We start from the raw sequence: 25,998 nt of genomic DNA, 5'->3' as shown, positions 1-25,998 counted from the left end.
GAATGTAGATAACCACGCCCCGGACGTCCTGTGATTGGTCAGCGCTGTTTCGGCGCCGCCTTTCTCTTCTCAATGTGATCGCTGCGTCGCTGGCTGCAGGGCAGTAGGAGGCATGGCGGCACCGAGGCTGCTGCATGTTTGCGGGACTTGTGAGGAGCGGTGACCGACGGACGCAAGTGTAAGTGCTGCAAAACGCGACATGGACCCTCCGGGGACCCGTTGTTGTTTTTGTTTCTTTTTCTTATAAACACTTTTTCTCTTTGGAAGTCACTTCTTTGGGAGGAAACAAAGGAATTCCTTCAATTTTGGAAGTGGAGACGCTGATCTGTGCCCTCCAAACCTATACTATGATAGTTGCAGCAATCACTTTAAGTGTGTAGAAAGGATACTTCCTCTAAATCCATACACCACTGGTCATCCTGATCCTCTTCTAATTATTATTTATGCTATTTAACCCCTAATATACCACTGTGCTGCCCTACTGGAACCCGCATGTTTTTTGCTTCCCATTCCAATGCAATAGGCTAGTATAACTTTTTTTTTATTTTGCATGCAGTAATTTAGAGTCCATATCCCCCCCAAAAAAATACGATAAAGGTTTAAAAATTGAGGCTTTTCTTGTAATATTTTTTTTTCTTTTTTTGTAACAGATAAGGGAAAAAAACACCTACAAACACAGCTGCTGCAGAACATCTCTGTAAACGGAGAGCCCCTCCTTTTTGGTGATTAAAAATTGCCTTTTGGTTCAAGGGTGTTGTAAAAAAATCTGATCATCAAGGTGGTCCGGGCAGCTGAAATCCCTGGTGATCGGTGTAGAATCGCCCTGCACTGGCCACTAGTGGAGGATTGTGGTGTTACATAGACATATATGGGCGGAACGCGTCCACCAGAACCGGATTTTTAAAAAAATTTTTACGGGGTCTTTTTTTGGACTAAGAAATAGTTAATGACAAATAGTAATCTTGTCTTTTTTTTTGGTGGGGTCGTTGACTTATATTAGGTGGGATTTTTTTTTTTTTTTTAATGATTTTGTTTTTGAAAAAAAAAAAAAAGAAAAGGTTAGAGGTCTATACAGGGTGGAGATATTGGACCATATGGAATGTTTTGACCGGTTAAAAGATCGTCCACCCCAATGATCAATGAGGATCTGGCTCCCTCTGATCGACTATCCATGCCTGGCTAGGTAGTTCAGAGTCAGCCCACTTTTATTTAGCGGCTCCGGTTCTTAAAGGAGACCTTACCTATATAATTACTATATACATATTATGGACATGGGTTTGTTTTGATGTTACTACCACTTTAAGAGGGGTTTTTTTTTTTTTTTTTTACCCTTGATTATGATTTCATGGAATGTTTGGATATTTTATTTAAGTATGATGCATGGTGGGATTCTCTACATATCTGTTGTTTTATGTGATCAGACCCCTCTTAATCGTCATGGATTTTATAAGCTTTCCCTATAGTCTGTAATATTTTATTTTGATTAAAAATACAATTCTACCCCCCAAAAATCCAAATATTTAAAAAAATGCTATTTTTTTTTTTTTATAAACAGTGGTCTATTTGGGGACAACTTGGCCTTTTAGTATTGATGTTACCTGTGCTCTATTATGCAGAAGGGGATGGGGGCATCTGACCAGCACAGTGAAGTGTATTGTATGGGGGAGGGGTGTTAGAGTTTTTTATTGCTCTGCCTGGGGATCTAAGTGTTAAAAGCATCAGGGGAAATTGTCTGCTCTTCTGTTCCCCCCCAGGATGCCTTGTCTGTTCTCAGTTACAGATTGGGCATTCCTTAAGAGATTCTTGTAACAAACAGTTGATTTTTCTCCGGAGACTAAATAGATTTTTTTTCATATATTTTTATGTATTATTTTTTTTATTCGTCATGTAGCTGAGCTCACATTAAGGCAGCCTCTACTCTGCCTGAAATTTTTTTTTTTATTAATTTTTTTTTATATACTTTGTCTAGACTTTATGGGGTTAAAGAGGGATATATTTTACATTTTTTGTAAAAATGTGTTTTTCTGTGAAAGCATAAGCCTAGGAAAGATGGCATCTCGCTCTGCATACTGAAAAATTAAAAAGCAGTTTATGAAATAAGAGAGAGAACTATGCAAATAAAAAATAGTGTGCAGTTCCCCATCCCCCTCCTCCATTTCCGTCCCTGCAGAGCAGTAAATAACAAAACGTGACTTGTTTCCTCTTTCATTTTGATTTATTTTTGTTGTAGACATATGACAAAAAAGATTCCAAATGTAGTTTGTATTTAATAAAAACAAAAACAAAAAACTAATGGAAAAAAAAGGAAAACCCTTTATTTGCCCTTGATAGGTGCATTAAAATTTGTTGCAGTTCTTCATTTCCCCTGCGGTGGCGCTGTTGGGAGATTGAATACTTATGTCTGGGTGTCATCTTGGTACACAGTTGATCATCGGAAGACCCATCAATTAGTTACAATTTCTGGTGGTGAAGTAAAGAAAAAACCCAACAAATTGGAGACAGAAGGTTTAGAAGTTGGAGAATCTTATTGGATAAAAATATTTATCTAATAAAGGTTTCAGGACCGGATCAAATTTTTTATGGCTTTTAGAATGTTTCTATATAATATTTCTAAACAAAACTGTGCAAAAGTACCAATTTGCAGATTTACTGTCCATGAAATCTTTTATCAAAGAATTTTATCCAATAAGGGCTTCTTTTACTACTTGTCTAGACGTTAGAGAATCCCTTATTGGATAAAAATTGTATTTGAAGAATAGGGCAGGTCTAATGGTCTCTAATCTAGATACGGTATAGTATGAATATTTTTGTTGGGACTTTACGCCTTCTAATGTTAATGATATTAATATCCAATGGAGATATAGAAAATGCTGACTTTCTGTACCACTCCTGTCCGTGCTGGGGGCAGAGTCCTCGTAAGACGTTTTGTGGACCTTGATCTGTTTGTTCTGATAAGCTAATGAAGATTATTGCTCGGCTACAAATAATAGAATCATAAAAGGCAATGACTAATGCTTGAACCTTGAACCAAAAGGTAATGATTGTAGCTTTCAGCAATGATCATAAAGATAAGCAGTTGTCCATATAAGCATGTGTAACTCCCTTAATATAGAGCTTCTGCTTTTGACTGATGTTGACCGTTGAGTTGTGGTTATTCCCCGCGTCCATCCGTTTGATATCTGATTTGGCAGAGGACAAGTAAGAGGATTGCACACCCCTCAAGTGTGCCACCAAATCACTAAGCTTGTGAAGGAGATGTTTTTGGTTTTCCTCTTGGGAGTTGTCTATCTGATGTCCTCTCATTGTATCCAGCCCTTTTGTGTTAATCTCTTATCATGCGATGGGTATCGGGAGGGAAGAATGCGAATACTGTTGCATATCTTTTAGGATAGCCACTGAACAAACCCTGAGGGCATGTAGATAAACCGGTTTATCATGTATAGAATGGAAATCTATTGTTTGGAGGGAGGAGAGAAACCTGTTTGGTAAGAAAAGATAAATCAGGAATTGTCTGCACAGTTCGGTGAAAGGGGAGAGAAAAAGCCATCTGGTCAACTTATGGACCTAACTTGGGAAACCAAAGAAATCTACAAAAGTTTTCTCCTGAGACGCTATGGTGAAGAATCAAGTCAACTGAAACAACTATCCTTTTATCTGAGTTTCCCACAACATGCTTCATAAATGGTGGTCAACTGGCTTCTACTCCAACTCGTTTACCTTATGTCCTCACAAGAACATTGCCAGAGGGGTGATCACATTCCTTAGTCAAAAAAATTGGGTAATTTGGCTATTAATGGAATGGATCCTGAAGCTTCGATAAATGTTTCTTCTGGGCACGAACTAAAAGTATAATTGAGCACCTTGAGAAGATGGGATAGGGCGAAAGAGTCAGAAGAATTCCAGGTTTTACCAAGTGAAGGACGATGACATCTGAATCCGAGGTATAAGCTTCTTTTATTGCTAGGAAGGAGACACGTGACTGGGGAAGTCAGCAGGTTGTCTCAAGCTAATACATTTTGTTCATGCTTATATAGGCAATACAAGTTGTCACGAAGATACTTAATGTTCGGCAGTGTGAGACTTGGTCTAGTAGAAGGCTTTAGACAGAACTCTTAAAAATACAGGTGCTGTTTAGTTTCGAGACACTTCTCGGAAATTCAGCCGAGTGTGTCTGTAGACCACAAAAATAATGCCTGTTTTTGGTGTTTTCCAGTTGTGCTATATGCTTTTTGATAAATATTTATTTTCTTAATAGTTTTCATACCAGGGCTGTGAAGTCTGTAAGCCAAACCTCCAACTTCTCAATTTCCGATGCCACAGCACGGATCACTACTGAGCATGTACCTAAAGTGCAGCACAGATTCATCTCCACTGAAACCTTAGATTAGGAACAGATAGGACATTTCATAACTTTCCCAAATTCTTATGACAAAATGGACATCACATCCTGCATTGAACTACTGCACCTAATTTATATTTTTTAGGAGTCAGTCCATTTTACACAGACTCTACGAATCCTACTCTACAGTCCTGTTTCACAGTAGTATTGTTTTACTGATGTATAATGTCTAGCCTTTAGCTCGCCACAGATTTTTGGTGGTACGGTTTCGAATAATCAAGCCTGAATCTATGGGTAGGTACCACATGCTGGATGGCAGAGTGCTTGGTCAAAGAGCTAATATACAAATGGCAAAAGACTGGCACCTACCCATAAATTCAGAGAGATATTCATATCTACCCAGAAATATAGACTTCAGCCTAAAAGAGGTATTTACAATAGGCACGTAGGTTCCTCGTAGTTCTGAGACTGCCTTGTCGTTGGTTGCTGGGCATGCGTGAATTGGCCAAATTATGTGCTAAGCATCTCAACTTTTTATTATCCAGAGCATTATTGCTATTCATATTTCATATTGACATGCTTTAGCACTACAGAATGCAACTTCTTTTGTTTAATGTATATGGAGGTCACGGCTGGTCCTAGTTTGCACCTGGTCACACAAGCTTGGAAGTGCCAGTCAGTCTTTTATTTTAATATTAGACATTCATTTGCTATCAACGTGGAGAAATCAAGCAGATGTTTCTGACTCATGTCGTAACATTTTGGCAGAAGAAGGCTACAATTGTTTTCGAAAGTCTGCTTCTTGTTTGAAAACATTTTGTTCGGGCGTGCATGAACCGGTGGAAGTTGGCCATGAATCAGATGTCTCTTGGATGAAATCTGATGCAGTTTGAAAAATACAAAAAAAGTCTTTGGTACGGGAGGTTAAGATTATGGACATTGATGTTAGATCTTTGGCTGAACAGCTAAGGTGAAAAATTGATCTAGGAAGGTGAAGCACTTTGATAAACCTGGGGGGTTGTGGTAAAGTTATTTCTTTAGTTTCAGGTAGAAAACAGTATTTTAGAAACGTTGGAGGGGTGATATGAAATAGAGGAGGCGCTGAAGACAAATCTTCTGAGTTTGCCCACTTGGAGCCATTTGGAGAGGACGTAGGACTAAACTGAGGAACCCAACGTCAAGGGGTAGGGACAATGTAGAGTCGACAAAGTACGATCGGTTAGCTGCTGGAAGACGACCAAGAGGGACCAGTATCTTTATGGCCAACAGAGTGGATAATATGGAGTAGGAGTTGGGAGTAGACCATATCGGCGATGAACGGAGATCCAGAAAAATCAATGAAAAGTTGTGAGATCAGTAGATCAGATGACTTTGGTAAGGGTGATTTCTATAGAGTGTAGAAACCCATATTATGAACGGTCACAAAGTGCTGAAGAAATGGTTAAAATCTGTGTTTCAGACTATAAATCAGAAAAATAACCTCTTATATTTGGTTATCTGTCTTCATAAACATTCCTTCTGTTTATTTCACGTGGTCTTCCTAGAATTTTCAAAGACAAATTGTTTACTGATTTGACATCTGTAGCGTTGGACCAGTTCCTTTAAACCTAATCGATCATATCAAAGTGATTATCTCTGACAAGCAATTGTTTAGCTAATATTTCTGCCAAGACATTGTGTATTTATGTTTTTGTAAATTCTTTCCTCTGCAAAAATCCTATAAAACATGAAGATACCCAATAATAACCGAGACTTCCAGAAGACAACCCTGGTGTCTTACTGTTTTATTCATAGCTTGGGTGCCTTGGCTTCCTTGCGAGAGGTGAGATCCCAGCTCTCACAAAAATGTGGCACAAAGCTTGATTGCGAGAGTAGCGGGTATTTAGTTTGGAAATGGAGTATAGTGACTGACACAGGATGGGTCCAAAAATTGATTTTCTTTTCGGGAGAGAAGGCAGGCAATTTGTTCAGTCTGAGATGAGTCAATGGGGTATAATATCCCGCTGAAGGGCTTCCAAGTAAGTCAACGACAGGGTCTCTTCCTTTTTAATTGCCAACCTCAGGTATTCTCTATGGGTTAGGTACATGAAGGGAGAAGAATAGAACAGCAAGACACACAAGCAGTTGTGTGAATAGTCTGTTTATTATTGGATATGCTCATCTTTTGTTGGGTTAGGTCAAAGGAAATAGAGATATTACACAATGGTTTGGCAGAAATGAGTTATATAATTGCTTGTCAAGCACATCCTGGAGCACAAGATGATTACTTGTAGGAATGTGTGGGAGCATTCCATATGTCAAGATGGCTCTGTACAAAAGTTGAATTTCCCACAAAGAATTGGGCTGAAGCCACGAGAATTGTGGGCTGAGCTCAAGATAACCTTGGAGCAAACTACTTGTCCTTGACAGTTTCGGAGAATTTAGGTAGAACATCAGGCCAACAAATGTGCATGGGTAGACACAGATGATACTCACATATGGGACACGGGATATTCCTTTGTAGAACTTGTTTTTCCTCATTTTTTAGGATAAGGCATATATTGACCATTTCTTTAACACCACTAATATGCATAGTTGAAAACCGGTCTTTCCTGGGACCAAAACGGAGCACTTATCATGTAAGCCTCACCGAAAAGTGGGCATTTTAGGTGTGTTTTTTTAGGGAGGAGTGACTTAAATGACCCCATAAATTATGAAGATAGTTATAACAACATGTTTAATGGCTAAAAAAAAAAATACTGAACAAAATCCAGGTTCAACTATTTTCATGTGATGAGTAGTGACAGCTGGTGGTTTCGAGGCTACTCCGGTATGGGAGGCATCATGGGTTTTCAAAGGCAAGGTCATTTTCTCCTTTTACGTTCCTGAAGGAAAAACCAGATAGGATGTGTTGTGTTGGCAATCTGCCTTTCCGGACTTTGATCAACTCCATGCACAAATTTTTTTTATTGTTTGAGCTGTTTTTTTTTTGTTTTTTTTTTTTAAAGTACTGTAATTCGAAAATCACAAAGTAAAACCATTGGAATGAAATAGTTAGATGCTACAAAGAAGGGATTTCTGCGCTTCGATGATCCTCCGTGTTCACCCACATCCAGATCAGTTCAGTAAGGGCAGCTAGAGTTATGTACACTCGAATAATTCAAGGAAAACTTAACTACTTTTTGTTATCTTTCCTTGTATGCTAGTGAAAAATCCTAAAAATGCAATAAGGCCTCCTGCACTTATCGGTTTCTCTATCTTGAGTGAACCTTTTGATTAAGGGTTAGGAGGGTAAAAATGTTAATTAAATGTTAACCCTTAGACCAAGGGTGGGGAATCTTCTTTTTTTTTTTTTTCTTCTGCGAAGGGCCATTTGGATATTTATACCATCCTTCGGGGGCCGTATAAAATCAAGTACATCCTGTCTCTGGCACTGGTTTCAAGACGTAATCTTTCATTGCATGCCCTTCAATGTTCAGTAGTGAACACTGCGTGCATGCTAACAGAGCAAGAAGAAATTAACTGGTTGTAATCAAAATACACCTCTCTGCCCAAGAATGGGGTCCCTGAGAATCTCTGGGGCCTGATTAAAAAGTCATCGAGGGCCGTAAATGGCCCTGGGGCCTGAGGTTCCTCACCCCTGCCTTAGACAATGGGAATAGTGTAAGAAATGCCCACAATTGTGTTCAAGTTTTAGTCCTAAAGCCATGAGTAAAAAAAAAAAAAAAAGTACGTAATGTGCCGCCTTCTTTGTATTTCTTTAATGCATTGTTTTCCTTCTAATCTATGCACATATAGCAAGAAATCCGGTTTTTCTCGTTCCTTACAGAAAAGCTTTGAAATCTAGTTTTGATCTCTTTCCAAATTTTTTTAATTCACTGCTATGTACTTGCGTGTAGCAGTTAAGGGAAACCTGACATCTGGTTTCTAGTGGGTAAACTAAGATCTGGAACGCTTTCAGTTTTCAAAATGTCTCGGGAAAGGGCACTGGTGGTAGGGCTACAGAGTCAAGACTATTATGTTCTTGACCTTCTTGAAGCCAAAGTAGATAGGCCTTGGTTCACAGTGCATCCCCCAGGGTGTCAAAGTATTTGGGGGGAAAACTCAAAGGGTATGCAATCCTCTTAATTGTTCGATGCCGAGTCTGATATCAAATGGAAGTGCACGGAGAATAACCACTGGACTCTCGGGTGAAGTCAAAAGCAGAACTCTTGATAAGGCTGGAGTTACACTACCGTAGAATATGGCCGAGTGCTCTGCGAGAAAACATTGCATGGCACTCATCCTAGTGTTAATCTATGGGGAAGCTCACATCAGCGCTTATTTTCTCAGCCGTATTCGGCATGCATGTAAAATCGCAGCATGCTGCGATTGTCGCCAATGCAAGCCTATGGGTACGAGGATAAAAATCGCACTGCACTCTGGCCATGCGAGTGCTGTCCGTGTGTTTTTTTTATTTTTTTTTTTTTATGTACTGCTATCCTTTTGAAAAGCTGGCAATTCATGTGCCGCATACAGTAAAATCACACTGACAGCTTAGAATAGATACACATAGAATTGATAGATATGTCAGTGACACACATATATGTATATTACATAGAAAAAAGCCGGCAATTCGGCAACCGCGTAATGTAAAATCACTGCAGGAGCCGACAGGATAGAAGAAATAGATTACACACAGTAAATACAAGCAGAATAGGTAGATATACAGATGTCTTACTGTAAATGTATTTAATTAATAAAAGATTATTTTTCTGTCAAAAATGTCAAAAGATTATTTTTTCTGGGAGCCCACTCCCCGCGTACTTTTCGTAACCAGCAGAGGGAAAGCAGATGGCTGGGGCCAGTATTTATAGCCAGTATCCATGGCCCCTTCCTAGGCTATTATATCAGCCCCTGGCTGTCTGCATAGCCTTTGCTGGTTATTAATTATAGGGGTACCCCTATGTCATAATTTTCTTTTTTTTTTTTTTTTAGGGTCCCCCATTTTAAGTCAGTAGGCGAAGTATACAGCTGTGAGCGGATATTAATAGCCTGGGAAGCTCCATGAGTATTACCCCCTTCCCAGGCTATAAACATCTGCCCCCAGTCATTGGCTTTCCCTCTGCTGGTTGAGAAAATTTTGCGGGAGCCCACGCCATTTTTTTTCTCAGAAAACTTTTATTACCTGTACAGTAAGTTACTGTATGTATTCCATCTCTTGTATTGTCAGCTCCTGCTGTGATTTTGCACTATGTGGCTGCTGAATTGCTGGCTTTTCGTGTGTGTGTCACTGACATCTATTTATCTATGTATTCCATGTGTATATATCCTAACCTATCATGCTGCGATTTTACTGTACTTGGCACATGAATTTCATCTAATATATATATATATATATATATATATATATATATATATATATATATATATATATATGTGTTTTGAAGAATATTTCCTTTGAAAGCGATCTGTAAATGACAGAATTGCTGTATGTAAAAGCTCATGTTAAAATCGCATTGCAATCGCACTACATTCGGATGTAAATCGGATGCTAGGTGTGAAAATCGGATTATACTTGAATGACAACTCTCATTACACTTGTGCGACTCTCGGTAGGGAGACTCGTGACTGATTTTTTCATACGTTTAGTGTGACTCTGGCTTAAGGAAGTAATACATGCTTATATAGCCAAACTCTTGGGAGTTCCCAAGGGTTTGTATCTTGATTCAAAAGGTTCAAGTTGCAGTTATTGCCTTTTATGATTCTAATATCCGCAGCTGCACCAAAAACTTTATTAAAAGAAAGTCCATAAGTCTTATGAACTCTAAATATAGCAAAGGTGTGATCCAGGATGCTCAGCCCAATATGGATATCTCCATTGATTACGGATATCCTTAAAAGGGGACAGGAGCTTGCGCGGGACTGTGGTGCAACTCTTGAGAGCTAAGTTTTGACTCCTCTTTAGGGTCCTGGTTTAACTTTTCATCTTTTAAGAGACATCTGGAAATTGGTCATATCCAGAAGAGTGAAATTATCTAGATGTATAATTTTGCAAAACTTTTGATGTCAAGTTCTCATTAGTTGGTTTCCGAGAGGTGCAAACCCCATCATTCACTAAGGCGAAGGAACCAAGTACAGTTGTTAGATGTATATCCTGACTGAAGATCTCCTAAATGGACGCTTGCAGACAAAATGGCCGCTTTGCTGAATAAATATAAGAATCACAGATACTGATTAATGTTGGAATGGCCTCTAGTTTGGCCGTACCACGTTGTACCAAGTCACCTCATGCAAATGGAAAAACCCTAATGATTCTCCCACTTATAAACTTTATTACTGTAAGGGAAAGGCAGGATAATAAAGATAGCGGACCATAATGATTGAGTTTGAAGATTATGTGCAAGACAGATGTCAGCTTGACTTAATTGATTAACCATTAGAGTAATATAGATAACGACATATGGGCGAAAGACGTCAGCAATAAATGAGATAAGGCAAACGCCCTGATTTTTTTTTTTTTTTTTTTTTTTTCTCCTATAAAATGTGCACACCAACCAATAGAGCAGAACTCATTTGAGACTTCTCACTGTCCATGACTTGTGACTTCTCCGGCCGTATAATTCTTATATACGATTTGGCCACAGACATGTAAGATGATCACACCTTAGTGTGACTCTCTAACAATTTGGCGCATCAACGAGGGGCCAGGGCAAAGCATCCAGGCGACCATAGCCACACCACATCTCTCCAAGGACGGATGCCACTTTTGGGCCAGGAGACACTAGCTCCAGCAGGTGAGAAAATACGTCATCTTGCTTAAAATCCCTCTAGTGCACTTCCGGGCTGGGTTAGAGATAGCCGGCTGTTGTCTCTGGACAATAATTGACCACAGTTTGAAAGTCCTGAGCCCACGAACCGGTCAGACTAATTTCCTTAATTGTGTGTGTGTGTGTGTATTGTCGGGACAAGCGAGAGGATGTCTAGTGATACTATACTGCACAGGGCGGTTAAAAGTGAGAGAAGTGACACAATAACACCGAACAATCAGTGAATGATCTCAGATGTTCTGACATCCGTCCGCCTGACTAATGGTTTGATCTCAATGAGAGAGCCCATCACCAGATCTGGGTACAAGCCTTTGTGCAAGGCCTCCAAGAGCTTTCATGCAAACAACTGCAGACCACAAGGCCAATGTATCGGAGGCTAGACTCTGATGTATTCCACACAATTGCAAAAGGGATGAAAAGGAATGCCATCCAGGTCTCGCACCAATCTTCTGGTATAACGACCCCTCACACAACACAAACGCACAAAGGCTTAGGATCACCTGTGTTGAGTCCTTCTCCTCCCTGGCTTCCTGAATGTAGGTAACCAAGTAAATGACACGCAGCACAGAGTTTGTGTGATCATATACAGAGGTAGCCCAGGAGCACGTCTGCCTCGCTGGGCTCTCCCCCTCCTTTATATAGTAAAGAGTTAGACATTTTACAGACATGCACACAAGCGCTCATATTTCACATTCTTTTACAAAGCAGATCTATACTGTGATAAGTTACAACCTCTGGTATGTAGGTGAAAGGCTACAATATCAAGAAGGAATGCGTGCGTAATTATTTCCATAAAAGGAAATGTCAATTTTGCTCAAGTTTCCTGTTGTAAGCCAGATTTAACAGGAGAAAGACACGATAGATTCTTTTGGTTCAGTCTGATCTCCACAACCTGCAAGGTAGGACACTTGAAAAGGAACTGCGGATAAGCTCCTCTGAGGGGAGAATCGAGACAGCAGTAGCAATGTATGCATCTATAAAGTGTATTTTGATTCTATACACTGGAGTACTTAACTGGGTACCTTTTTTGTCTCCTTTAATAATTGGTGGGAGTTTCGCACCAGGACTACCACAGATCAAACTTCTAACATGTTGCCACAACATGTCGAAAGTTTTAGATTGATTTCCTTTAGTGTTTTTGGAGAAGGGTGGTGCCAAGCTAATAAAAGCTCTTAAGGGCCTGGGGTTAAATGATAGTTGAGATAGTATATTGTGGGCAATATATTCAAACAACTTCCACCAATTTAGTAATTAATGCAGTGAACATTGGACCCTTTTGTTTGTCACCTTTTTTTAGACTATTTGTTTGCCAATATAGAACTCAATGAATCTTTTGTCCCTTCAAGGGTGAACTGTAGAAATCATGGAGACATATTCACAATGGAAAAGCTATTTTGAGCTTTTAAATACTGTCTTCTTTTGACTTGTGTGCACAAAAGATAAAGCCATTGTGATGTTTTTTTTCTCCTATCTAGAGAACACCTTTTGACTTCAAAGGTTTAGAAGATAAGAGGTTCAGTACAAAATGCAAAGGGATTTTTAAATGGTCAATGATTGCTAGGTTCTCCCCCTATCAACAAACAAGCAAATGTGTTCCTAAAAATTATCACTGTAAACATGATGTGCTGCCGACCGTGAAAATTGATGAAAAATAGAGATTTCATCTTTATCAATGTGGTTCATGTTTAATGATTTACCAGTAGTCAGAGAATATGAGCTCTTGGATAGGCTTTAACTTAGTGATACCGTCTTTGTGCAGAGTTGCTTTTAAAAACTTTTCGAAAACTGCTTCCAAAGCATTTGGAAAACTTTTTTTATTTTTCAGAAATCCACTTGATATTCATATCAGAAGGGGGAAATTGCATGTCTTTTTTTTTTCTAACGCGGATTCTGATTGGACAGGACCTAGCACAAAATAGGACCTGTCCAATCAGAAGGCGTCAAAACTATTCAGATACAGAAAAATTTAAACATTATCTTTCCTGATGCATTGTCAAGTTTTTGTTTAACTCCCCAAATACTTTTTTTGTAAAATATTTTTTTTTCGACGTTTCGCTTTTTTCAGAACCACAAAACACAGGAAAAAATTAAACTAGTTGATATAATTTTTCTTTGTTTCTTCTTTGTTTTTGACAATACTTAAAACAATTTTCATTCCCGGGCAGTGGCCATCATAAACATGGCAGTGATCAACCAATGATTACATGATGGAAATCGTTTACGCTGCCCTTAAAAGCTTAGTTATTGACAGAACTTCTACCGTGTAAACTGGGAACGTGCTGCCAAAAATATTTCAAACCATATGGGATTGAACAATGTCGCCCCCATACTATTTGTATTGGTTCACGAAATGACCCTTAAATGAGCACGGATTGACTTGATGGATTATTAAACGATGCTCGGATTGACTTGATGGATCGTTAAACGATGCTCGGATTGACTTGATGGATCGTTAAATGAAGCTCGATTGGGTCGGGTCTTGTGTAAATGCAGCTTATTCTTAGCTTCTGCAACATGATCTAGCTTGTTGTGAAGGCTTGCTCCATCTGCTTTTCCATTCTTCAGCCACTAGAGTGTAGTGAAACCTACAGTAAGTATGTTGACCGTTTGGTTGTCGAAGTACATACACATTTCACACTATTTATTTTTGACTGTTACAGAAGTCACTCGCGTATGGATAACTAATTTTGGTACTGATGTTCTCAGCTTGCCTATATGGAACTCATGCTACTTTATAAATAGCGATTTCCCCTTTTGAAGCCTGTCGAATGACCTTTCGAGAATGTTAGGTTGGTCTCAAATAGATCATAGAGTATATTGGATGGTTGTCAAATAGGAGGATGCTCGAACAAGATGGATTCGTACAACTTGTCTCTGTATCTGCACAAAAGCCCTCAAATTTATTGAACAGGTTCTGCCCTTTATATACCCTTTTAGGATGGGCGTATTCTTTATGCTTGCATACTATTGATTATCTAAAATCTTTATTTGTGTGAAATGTATATAATTAATATGGATAACGATCGTTATTCATTTTTATCTGATTGTTCCCAACACCCATATTAGCCTCCCGTTTGAGCAATACAGCACTTGGCAGTGGTTTGTTACGAAGCCTATGCTAGATCAGTCATATCATAGTAGATAGTCATATTAGAATCCTCATATATAAAGATAAAGCCGTGGGGGTCTCTGAATACCCTATCAAGAACATCTGCATCTGGTTTCTCAATTGAAACTGTATCTTAAAACTTTTTGTCTAACTCTGAGAAGTTCTTCCATTGACTATTTTTGAAGCACATGTACACCACCGCTCTCTAAAATGTTGTAGAGTGTACTTTTTTTGTTATCCTTCAAACCAAAGAACATGGAACCAGTAATGCTCTTGCCACATTCTGGGGCTAACTTGGCTGTAAATCGTGAACTTTGTAGTCGCCGTTCATCAGATACGCTCTCGGAGCCTGAGGCTGAGCTCGGAAGAGATGATGAAAAATTGTTAAATTTCTCATCCAGAAAGAATGAATGAATTTTTTTTCGTATGCCATCTGTATTTATATATCAGGTTTATACAATCTACATGACCCATTAGTTTCCTATATTAATAATTGCAATATGTCCAGAAAAATTTGGTGCAATATGGATGATCTGTATGGGGTGAAAATTTTATTTTTTTATCTAATTTTTTTTGTGCAAGCTTAGTTTTGAATAGGAGTCTCGTCAAAAAAATGGAAGAATCTAATGCAGGCTGCAACCGATCCCTGACAACTCAACAGTCCCAATAAATAACATGTCCGTGTGCTGTCTGATCACGGATCGCACACGTAAGTTTAATACGATGGTGTGAGTGAGCCCTAAAGAATGTTTACCATAGAGAGTACATCTCTTTACACCAGCTCGAAACACTGGATTCTCAAGGATTGACTTTAAAGGATTTTAATGGCCCCATTTCGAAAACTCTAGAAGGGTGAATTCTGTCTCCATGGATTTAATTTTTCCTTTTTTAAATTTTGAAATCCAATACTTTTTTTTTTTTTTTTTTTTTTTCGGTGAGAACCTGACTTTAGCCATAATGATAGGTGCTGATGTTTTGACTGACTGAAGGCCGGTCTCAGGAGGCGAAGCAAAGGTTGGAAATGAATGAAAAACAAATTATATTCCATTTCCCCTGATAATATTTAGACAGCGTTCTTGTAACCTGATACTGTAAGTAAAGGCTTGGGAGTTTCCCAACTGCTCCTCGTATGTGTGATTCTGGAGCTATGGAATTGTAAAGGGAATACTTTTTTTTTTTTTTTTTTTTTTTTCTTGTGCATGTATTTTTGGTTGTAAATTTTTGTAATTTCATCATGCACCCTCTTACCCTGCACATTGTTGGCTGAAGAGTGAGTTGACTAAGAGAATCCCACAGTTGAGCAGGTTCTGATAAGGAGTTTGTAACTTTGTCTTTTACTGAACTGGTATCAGCTGATTTTATGACCACATCAAAGTTCAAGTCAACTTTGATGTGGTCCTTGATCAAAAATACGCAAAAGTTAATTTTAGTAAAAGAAAGCTAAGAGGTTACTCAAACTTCTAAGTCGGTGAAAAAGAGACAACACTTGCATCCGAGTGACCTTTTTTTCTTTTTTTTTTTTTTTTTCTTTCTTTTTTTTTTCCTCCTTCCCAAAACCAGAACTCTTATTTTTCCATCAATATGGCCATGTGAGGGCTTGCTTTTTTGAGTGACGAGTTGTGCTTTTGACCAACACCATTGGTTTTACCATATTGTGTACTGGAAAATGGGAAAAACAATTCAGTCCTGTGAAATTGCAAAAAAAAGTGCAATTCCACAATTTTTTTTGCTTTTTTTTTTTTTACCATGTTCACTAAACACTAGAAGCTGCAATTATATCCGATCCCCTGCGCCACACATGTAGCTAAAATGATCTGCTATGAGCGCCGGCCACAGGTTTGGGACCCCAGTTCTAGAGTTCAGTTGTGAAAGGGGGGCATCCATCTTCTATCAGCCTCTGAATGTGTTGGGGAAAACCTCTTTTAGGGTGATATATACAGGGTGGTCCAAAAGTAGGTGGACAGAAAATAACATTTATTTTGATTTATTATTATTTATTTTGAATTTTTGTTCTGTTAAAACAAAGAGCTATGTGACACAAAATAGTTAATAAATAACATTTCCCACATGTCTACTTTACATCAGCACAATTTTGGAACCAATTTTTTTTTTATTAGGAAGTTATAAGGGTTAAAAGTTGACCAGCGATTTCTCATTTTTACAACAAAATTTACAAAACCACTTTTTTAGGGACCACCTCACATGTGAAGTAAATTTGAGGGTTCTATATGGCTGAAAATACCCAAAAGTGACACCACTCTAAAAGCTGCACCCCTTAAGCTGATCAAAACCTCATTCAAGAAGTTTATTAACCCTTCAGGTGTTTCACAGCAGCAGAAGCAACATGGAAGGAAAAAATGAACATTTAACTTTTTAGTCACAAAAATGATCTTTTAGCAGCAATTTTTTATTTTCCCAAGGGTGAAAGGAGAAAGTGGACCGCTAAAGTTGTTTTCAAGTTTGTCCTGAGTACTCCAATACCCCATATGTGGGGGGGAACCACTGTTTGGGCACACGTCGGAGCTTAGAAGAGAAGTAGTGATGTTTTTGAAATGCAGACTTTGATGGAACGGTCTGTGGGCGTCATGTTGCGTTTGAAAAGCCCCTGATGTACCTAAACAGTAGAAACCCCCCACAAGTGACCCCGTTTTGGAAACTAGACCACCCAGGAAACTTATCGAGATGTGTGTTGAGAACTTTAAACCCCAAAAAACATGTTTGATAAATCTCCTCCTTCATAATCCTATTACAACTGTCCACCAAGTTTTGGACCACCCTGTATAATGTAGTCTAATCCATTGATTATATCGGAATCTATCGTCTGCATTATAAAAGGGGGGGTCTGCTCACTTGTCCAAACTAGAATCCATGTTGGGGTATGATCAGGATGTTTACATGGTTGGGTATGTTGAAATTTGTCAGGAGGCAAAATGGTACTTTTTTTTGTCTAAGCTGAGAGTGGAAGTTGGAGTCTACAGGACTCTGACTACGTTTATTCATCCATGCCAAAAGTTTAGGGAGTTTTCTGGGAGGGGGGAAGCCTGTCCAGGCAATCGACTAATTTCATCAGGTTCACCTAAGAGTACAAGGAAGATCTTCCATATTGAAGGTTATTCTGGTGACCCGTAGGGCATGATGTGTATGAGTCGGTTATATATCTTGTTTCTAACTATTGAGGGCATGTTTGAGCGAATATTGAAATTTTTTTTTTTTTTTTTTAATAGGTTATAAAAGGCGATGAGCATTAACACAATGGACTGGAGCAGAAATTCAAGCGGGGCTGTTGCCCATCCTAACAACCAGCAGTATTTACAACAGTCTACCTCATCCACAGCCTCCACCATGCAGAGCCAAACTGCATATATACCATCAAATTTCTGCCCTCCTGCCCAAAATCAGAGTTTTCTAAAAGGTCTACTTGGTGCAAAATCTGCAAATGAGATTTTGCAAATTGAGCAATCTTTGTCAGGAAGACAAAAGTCAACGACACCAGTGCAACAGACTACGCAGGTTTCATCACCAGGACAGTATAATAATTCGTATAATTTACTGCATATAACGAGCAATGCTGCAAATCTACAAAGTGGTCGTAATGCTCAGAACCTGGTGTTACAAAATGTTCAAGTGCAAGCTTATCCTGTAGCTTTTCTGCAAACTTTTCAGCAGGCTCAGCCGTTGGCCGGGGTCCATCAGCAGGCTCAGCCGTTGGCCGGGGTCCTTCAGCAGGGTCAGCCGTTGGCCGGGGTCCTTCAGCAGGCTCAGCCGTTGGCCGGGGTCCTTCAGCAGGCTCAGCCATTGGCCGGGGTCCTTCAGCAGGCTCAGCCGTTGGCCGGGGTCCATCAGCAGGCTCAGCCGTTGGCCGGGGTCCATCAGCAGGCTCAGCCGTTGGCCGGGGTCCATCAGCAGGCTCAGCCGTTGGCCGGGGTCCATCAGCAGGCTCAGCCGTTGGCCGGGGTCCATCAGCAGGCTCAGCCGTTGGCCGGGGTCCATCAGCAGGCTCAGCCGTTGGCCGGGGTCCATCAGCAGGCTCAGCCGGTGCCGTACTATGGTGCCAATGGATTCAATTCCAGAGAAGTTCAACAGCCACTGCAAGGCACTCAAAGTCACAGATATTCACACAAACGGACCTCTCAACAGATAGTATGTGATTATATTGCCACAAAACACAGCCAAAACACTTTGAAAAATTATCAACCACTAATGCCGAATGCAAGCTATCCAACTTCATATTCCGTCCAAAATGAAAATTCTCATATGTCTGTTGCGCCCTACAAAGCTACTAATGACAAACATGTGCCCGTTTTAACCCCAAATTCTCAAAATGGACAAAATATTCAGATGGGGTCACATTTCCAGACTGTATCTCTTACAAATAACCTACAGTCACAGGGAAACCTGAATGACTATGTCCAAAATTCTCAAGGACAAACTATGCCAAACTTTTCTAGTGGTTTTTCAAACAGTTCTACTAACGTCTTGCCTTCAGCCACTGGGCAAATGTCTACTCCATATTCTCAATCCAATACGAATGCATCAAATGTTTACATAAACCAAGCATTTCCTAATCTAAACCAAAATGTTCAGCAGTCCTATACAGCGACTCAGGATCAGCATTCTGTTGCTGTAACACCCCCGGTCTATAGTGGAAATGTACCACAGGACAAAAGAAATGGTAATATGCAAGATATTCTTGCTTTGTTAAAAATCTATCAAAATATCAAACACAAATATTTACTACTCAATCGGGAGAATAATCTTCTAAGACAGAAAATGCAACGCTCCTCGCAAGATAATTCTGGTTCTTCTACCATGAAACCACCACTTATTTCTAGCCTCCCCGATAAGACTGTTCCTACAAATGACTCTATGGGTTCACAAGAGGATTCTCAAAATTCAGCTGCTCAAATCCAATCCCCAGCTACACATGTTGGGCAGAACCCCACATTATATGATAATTCTTTAAATGTTCCTGTCCAGAACACACATCCAAGCAATTCCTTCTCCAGTTACATAAACCCAACTAATAATGCTGATGTGCTCAGTCAGAGAAATTCAACTGGTTTTGAAACTGGTCTAGTGAATCTTAGTACAAATTCTTCTGGCCAGGCTGTAGGCTCAGAGACTCTACAAAGTCAGGACCCTCAGAAACAGTCCACTGTGACTATACAGACAAATAACCAATATCTTCCCAGCGGTAATGTAAACAACGGGACTATATCACAAAATGGACATAAATCTTCTGTTCCAAATATTGCCCAAACTGCAACATCTTCTGAAAGTTGCATTACTGTCCAGACAACGAACAGTAGTAACCTTTATGCCAAGAGTCTCTTGACATCCAGGTCAAGAGATGCTATCAAAGCTTCTTTGCCTCTCTGGAAATCTGTACCTTCAGAAACAGAACCAACACAACATGTGGTCAACAGTAGCCAGAATGCCCTTTATCTTTTAGAGGAAATGGCCGCTGGAGTCGCCCCAACACAGAAATCTGAGCATTCTGGCTCCAATGCGTCGAAGGGAATTGAGCCACAGATTGCTATAGTCAATCCACTGGTACAGATAAAGAAATTGGCAAATATGAACCAGTGTCCAAAAGTTATTCCAAACGATGAAGATATGGCCAACAATAAAGTAAATGAATTAAAAGAAATTGACTGTATTAGTAATATAATTCTAGCTTTGGAATCTGCCAACAGTAACCTTGACAACATCCAGTCTAGGAACAATATGGTTTCATCGTCACCTTGTAGTGTGGAGGTGTCCTCTAGTTGTAATGTTGACCAGAACGCTACTAAAAATGTTGAGTCAGTTGACGATGGTTTACAAATCTCTGGCATATGTAGTTTGGTGGAAGGCAACTCTTTCTACAATTCTTCCATAGCAATGATGTTTGAAGATTCTTTGCAAACTCAGTCTGATTCGACACTGGTAAAAACTGAATCAAAGGACCATTATTCTATGGAGGGTTTTCTGGAGGACACCAATATATGTAATGTCTCCCAGGCAAATACTCTCTTTCTTACCACAGAAATTAAAGCCAGTAAACCAGATTTTCAAGGAGAAACTGAGCCTAGTGTCGATGTCCGAGATGACCAGCAGGGATCAAATGTTTATGGCTTTGAAATACAGCCTGGACAGGATTTGATTGCTTCTGACATGTTTGGTTTAGAATCCGACACTGTGTCAGACCAGTTGTCTGAGCTTCTAACAGAATTTCCCTTTGGAATTAAAAATTACATGTCTGAAAATAAACCTGAAAGCACAAAAGTATCTTTACAGAAAACCACAAAAACTGAAATTCCCAAATCCTCAGTTCCTTTTTCATGTGACATTGAGATGGATGGCTCTATCGAGAAGTCTCAAATAAAGTACAGCTTGGACATGTCAACCAATGAGGAGTCAAAAGCTGAATATAGCATGGATGGGTGGACCAATGAGGAATTAAAAACAGAGGATATTGTGGACATGTTGACCAACCAGGAGTCAAAAACTGAGTATACCACGGACACATCAACCAAAGAAATGGAGCCTCAGAAGACAGAGGTTAAAGTTAAAAGAGAACCCACACCTGAAATGCCTATAAATGAGGTGACTCCTGTACAATTTGAGGATGATTGTTTTGAGATTTGTGACAGTCCAGATCGCAATATACATATTACTTTAATGAGTAAGGATCAAATCACAGAGATTTTTCCAGAGGAGGACTCTGCTAAACCCATAGTTCATGATGAAGAATCTCCAGTTGACCATTATGAGAATAAGTTTGAAGTGCCTGTTGTAGATGTTGCAGAAAGTTCTACAAAAGAGGTGCCTGACTGTGAGAATACACAAAGCTCAGAAATGTACTGTTGCGTGTTGAAGTGGGCACGTCAAATAAATAAACATGCTCCCAAATGTGGTTGCAAGCCAATATATATGGAAGAGATTGAAGGTTTGGAAATGTACAAGAATGCTGAAGAACAAAATACTGATCGTTCAATGACTGTCATTGAGCCTATGACAGCTGGTTTTGAACCTACGACAGACCATTGTAAAATTATGTCTGATGAAATAAAACATGATGAATTCTTACCACCTGTCAACAAATGTCCAAAGATTGAACCAGTAAAGGTTTCTTCAGAGGGTAAAAGTAGTCCACAAGAAAAAAACAAATCTGAAAAGCATCTGAAAGAAAATCTTTCTCTGAAAGAACTCTCCTCTAACAATCAAAAGATTCTCCAACCAAGAAGTTATTTGGAAGACCACAACGGTAAAAAAGTCAAAGATCTTTTCTCAGGTTCGAAGTCAAAAGTTGATGGCCCACCAAAATTGGAGAAACTTATTATCAAAACCGACTTTCTGAAAAACAAGCATTTGTTGAAAATGAAAAGGAAATATATAGAAAAGACTTCACATGTTGAAGAAAGTAATGCCAGAAATGTACAAAAGATTAACACAGAAGCTGGTGAATCACCCAAAGCTTTCATCATTGACAAGATATTTGGAAGTAAAGCCAAGAATGAGAAATCAAAATCATCTGCCAGTACACCTCAGCAATCTGAAAGGAGTACAAGTAAGATAAAGTCCTTCTATAGTTCGGACAAGTTGCATTCCCATAGCCAAGGTCTTGCTGTTGGCAAACGCAAAGAAAGGATTAAAACTCGAGAGAGTCATTTTGAAAGGGTAAAGAAGGTTCCAACTGTACAAGAGTACTTGGAAAGGAAAAGGGAGCTATGCAACAACAAAAGGTCAGGGTCTAAGGTGGATTACAGAGATGAGTCGGCTAAAATAAGGTACAAGGTCATTGAGAAACCTTCGATGGAAAGAAGTGAAAATTATTCACCACCTAAATTACTAAGACTTTTATCTCCAGCCAAAATAAATATAAAAACCAGAAACCTGGAGTATGAAGGCATTCATAAAACTCAAAAAGACCAGCCAAAAACCAGTGGAGCATATGAGTCTTTACACAGAAAACACAGAGATCCATCAGGCAGTCATGGAAAAGGATCATTAATGAAAAAGAGACGGGCCAAGAAAACTAGTTCTGGCAAAGAAAAAATCTACTTGACGCCTTGTGATGGTACAAGACTGAATTCGTATGAAGGTATAAGTTTAACCAAACTTCAGATAAGATGCTCTCCTGAGAAACCTGGATTCTTCGAAAGGAGACAGTCTCTTGATAGTTACATGCATAAAAAGCCGTCCAAGTCTGAGACCAAGAACGAGGACACTCCCAAAATGCTGGAGTTCAAATTATGCCCAGAATTTGTTAACCGAAGTCCGACCATGCAAGAGAAGAAAGGCGAGCCAAAAGCGACTACAGAAAGAAGCATAGTAGAAGGTAAATATTGATGTTGAAATATAATTTAGGAAGTTCTAAAAGCTGAAGTTGGCCGTCAATATCTCATCGCTGGCGATTAACTTCATTCATCCTCTCCTACCCAGCTGAATGAAGGAATCACGATGTACTAGTGAGTGCTGCATGACTTTGATTACTTACCAGGCACATCACTGTGCTTTTTTGATTGTGCCTGGGACTACTGCTTCATTCTATACTTTTTGATGATCTGCAGTACATAGAGAGGAGGGCCACAACCCCTTCATTCAGCCAATTGGTGGGATGCAGAGTCAGGCCTCTTCTGATCAAGTATTATTGTCCTATGCATTATTACTCCTGAAAGATTACTCCCTTGTTCCAGGGTTATCTATGAGTCTTTGGACTCCAACCCAAACTCCTCCCCACATTTTTCCCCCTATAACTCTTATGTGCTTGGATCAACCAAGCACACTAAAAAAAAATTTTTGAAAGATTTTTTTTTTTTTTTTAACAATTCTCTACAAATTGCTTTTATCAACAGTTCCGATTTCTGATTATACTTTTGCTATAAATAATCTATTCTTAAACCAGAAGGAAGGACTGTACATACCCTAAGTGTTCTGTGGATATTTTAAGATGGCTCAAGCCACTCAAATTGTATATTTTTCTTTATTTTAACCATAGGGATTAAGAGCAAAAAAGAAGCATGGTGCATTAGTATTCCTTTTAAGAAGAGGAAGATCATCTCTGAAGATCAAGGTGAGGTGCAAATAGACCAAATCAACCAGGATTATAGGTGGCATTTTCAGAAACTATTTTGGTGCTTGTCTAGTCTGCCGGTCAAAATCCTAACTTGCCTAGTTGAACGTCATATTAAATGTTTGTCTCAAAACAAATGATGGTGGCCGATCTCTAGGATATTTTGCCAATATCTAAACAGTTGTGATTTGCTCTCTTCTCCTTTTGATACCTAATTTCCTTCCGTCTACCTGTAGGTCATCAAAGTCCACCTTCGTCAACCTCTTCCATCAATTCGACCCAAAAACAGACTTCCCGACCAGTGCAAGACTCTCAGACAACATTCAATGTTTTTAAACAGCTGTATCATGAGCAGAGAAGTAAAAGCCTTGATGGCAGCCTATGAAGTCTTGGATTACTTGTGTCCGGAAAATGGTTCCACCATATCGTTGGGACTTCGTCAAGGGGAAAAAAAAAGTTGTAAACTGCAAAAATATTGTTGCTGTTTGTTCAGTATTAATATTTTGTCAATGTTGAAAGAAAAATGTTTCTTTAATATTGAAGTACTGAATTTCTGAATGTGCCCTATCTGCACTTTTTTTTTCTTCTTTCTCACAGACTGGAGCCCTAGTTATGATTTCCATCATTTTTTACTTTTGGGCTTTGACCAGTGGTGCTGATTTTGTTGCTGCTACTTCTGTAAAGATTGTAAAGTTGTTTTTTTTTTTTCTTGTACAACAGGACAAGGATTTCTACTATTGTTTTTGCAGGTTTTTTCTTTCTGTATAGATTTTTTTCTTTTGAAACTATTCTTAAGACCTCGCACTGTTTGTTGTTACATGTCCTAAGGACATATTTTGTAGTTTATTTTTTTATAGTTTGAGTAAATGTCATTTTTTCAAAAGTTTGTATTGAATGTTGTTTTCTTTGGTCATTGCATTTCACCTCCGCTGAAACACACCAGAAAGGAAAAAGGCCATAAGCCAAGCAATTGAGCCCACTTCCATCAGTACACTAAGACCATTCCTAGGGCCGATCTTCTACTGTAGAGTGGATTCCCTCTGCATTACAAATCATTCAGCCTCTCCTTGATGCGTTGTCCATGTGCAACAAATGTCAGCCATACCAACTGACCCCAGAAGCAAAAGAGGGGTTCAAGGACCTGAAGGAAGCCATTCTCTCAGCCACAGCACTAGAAATTCCAAATTATGACCTCCCTTTCCATTTGTACTGTCAGGAATTGGGGGGGGGACATGCTAAAGGTGTGCTAACTCGACCACGGTGGGGGAAACACCACCTATTGGTATACTATTAATATAGTGGCCAAAGAAGCGCCAACATGCATCAGCAGTTGCTGCCCGTGCTATGTTGAAAGAAAAAGTTGCAGACTTGGTGCTAGATGATCCCTTAAATTCTAGTACCACACACTGATAAAGTGAAGCTTTACCTTCTAGGATGTCTGCTCAGGAAGCTGAATTGAAAGCACTAGCTGTATAATGGCAGAGTATTTGCGAATGTCTTTACGGACAGTCTATGCTTTTGGCATTTGCCATGATTACGGTCCCATTTTGAAGAGCAGAAAGTTTATTGGTTCTTCTGGTAAACCCATTAGAAATACAGACTTAGTGGCTTAACTTCTCAGAGCACTGTATCTGACAAAGAAAATTGCTATAGTCAAAGTGCAAGCTAAAGAGCGCACTAGGAATATACACTGCAGGTGTCCGGGGGGACGGATCCACAACTACTCCAGAGCCTGCAAGATCAGAACTCTGCTGCGGGAAAAGAAAAATGGCAGACAAACTCGGGTGCTAAAGAAGATGATGGACTGTCAAGAGTGGACAGTAAGTACTGCCTGCCTAGAGCACTACTCTCCATGATGTTAAGGATATGGAATCATATTTAGGTATAAAGATACACAATATAAATGCACAGATGCTACACCTGAATCAAGAACACGTCCCTTCCAACATGGACATTTCTAGTATGTGTATATACAGTGGGGCAAAAAAGTATTTAGTCAGTCAGCAATAGTGCAAGTTCCACCACTTAAAAAGATGAGAGGCGTCTGTAATTTACATCATAGGTAGACCTCAACTATGGGAGACAAACTGAGAAAAAAAATCCAGAAAATCACATTGTCTGTTTTTTTATCATTTTATTTGCATATTATGGTGGAAAATAAGTATTTGGTCAGAAACAAAATTTCATCTCAATACTTTGTAATATAGCCTTTGTTGGCAATGACAGAGGTCAAACGTTTTCTGTAAGTCTTCACAAGGTTGCCACACACTGTTGTTGGTATGTTGGCCCATTCCTCCATGCAGATCTCCTCTAGAGCAGCGATGTTTTTGGCTTTTCGCTTGGCAACACGGACTTTCAACTCCCTCCAAAGGTTTTCTATAGGGTTGAGATCTGGAGACTGGCTAGGCCACTCCAGGACCTTGAAATGCTTCTTACGAAGCCACTCCTTCATTGCCCTGGCGGTGTGCTTTGGATCATTGTCATGTTGAAAGACCCAGCCACGTTTCATCTTCAATGCCCTTGCTGATGGAAGGAGGTTTGCACTCAAAATCTCACGATACATGGCCCCATTCATTCTTTCATGTACCCGGATCAGTCGTCCTGGCCCCTTTGCAGAGAAACAGCCCCAAAGCATGATGTTTCCACCACCATGCTTTACAGTAGGTATGGTGTTTGATGGATGCAACTCAGTATTCTTTTTCCT

The 25,998-nt window shown here is 39.4% G+C and overlaps 1 protein-coding gene across 1 annotated transcript; it reads left to right on the top strand.

The window, feature by feature from the left end:
* Positions 1 to 47: 47 nt before the first annotated feature.
* On the top strand, positions 48 to 24,180 carry RESF1 (retroelement silencing factor 1). Its single transcript, XM_077266664.1, has 4 exons — positions 48 to 178; positions 17,461 to 22,559; positions 23,220 to 23,294; positions 23,531 to 24,180. Exons 2-4 carry the CDS (start codon positions 17,474 to 17,476, stop codon positions 23,677 to 23,679), a joined length of 5,310 nt encoding a protein of 1,769 aa, XP_077122779.1. The 5' UTR covers positions 48 to 178; positions 17,461 to 17,473; the 3' UTR covers positions 23,680 to 24,180.
* Positions 24,181 to 25,998: the final 1,818 nt, after the last annotated feature.

This window comes from Ranitomeya variabilis, chromosome 5, assembly GCF_051348905.1.
Source record: "Ranitomeya variabilis isolate aRanVar5 chromosome 5, aRanVar5.hap1, whole genome shotgun sequence".
Classification (NCBI taxonomy): Eukaryota; Metazoa; Chordata; class Amphibia; order Anura; family Dendrobatidae; genus Ranitomeya; species Ranitomeya variabilis.
Note: the sequence above shows the minus strand (reverse complement) of the source record. Positions and strands in the feature narration are given on the sequence as shown.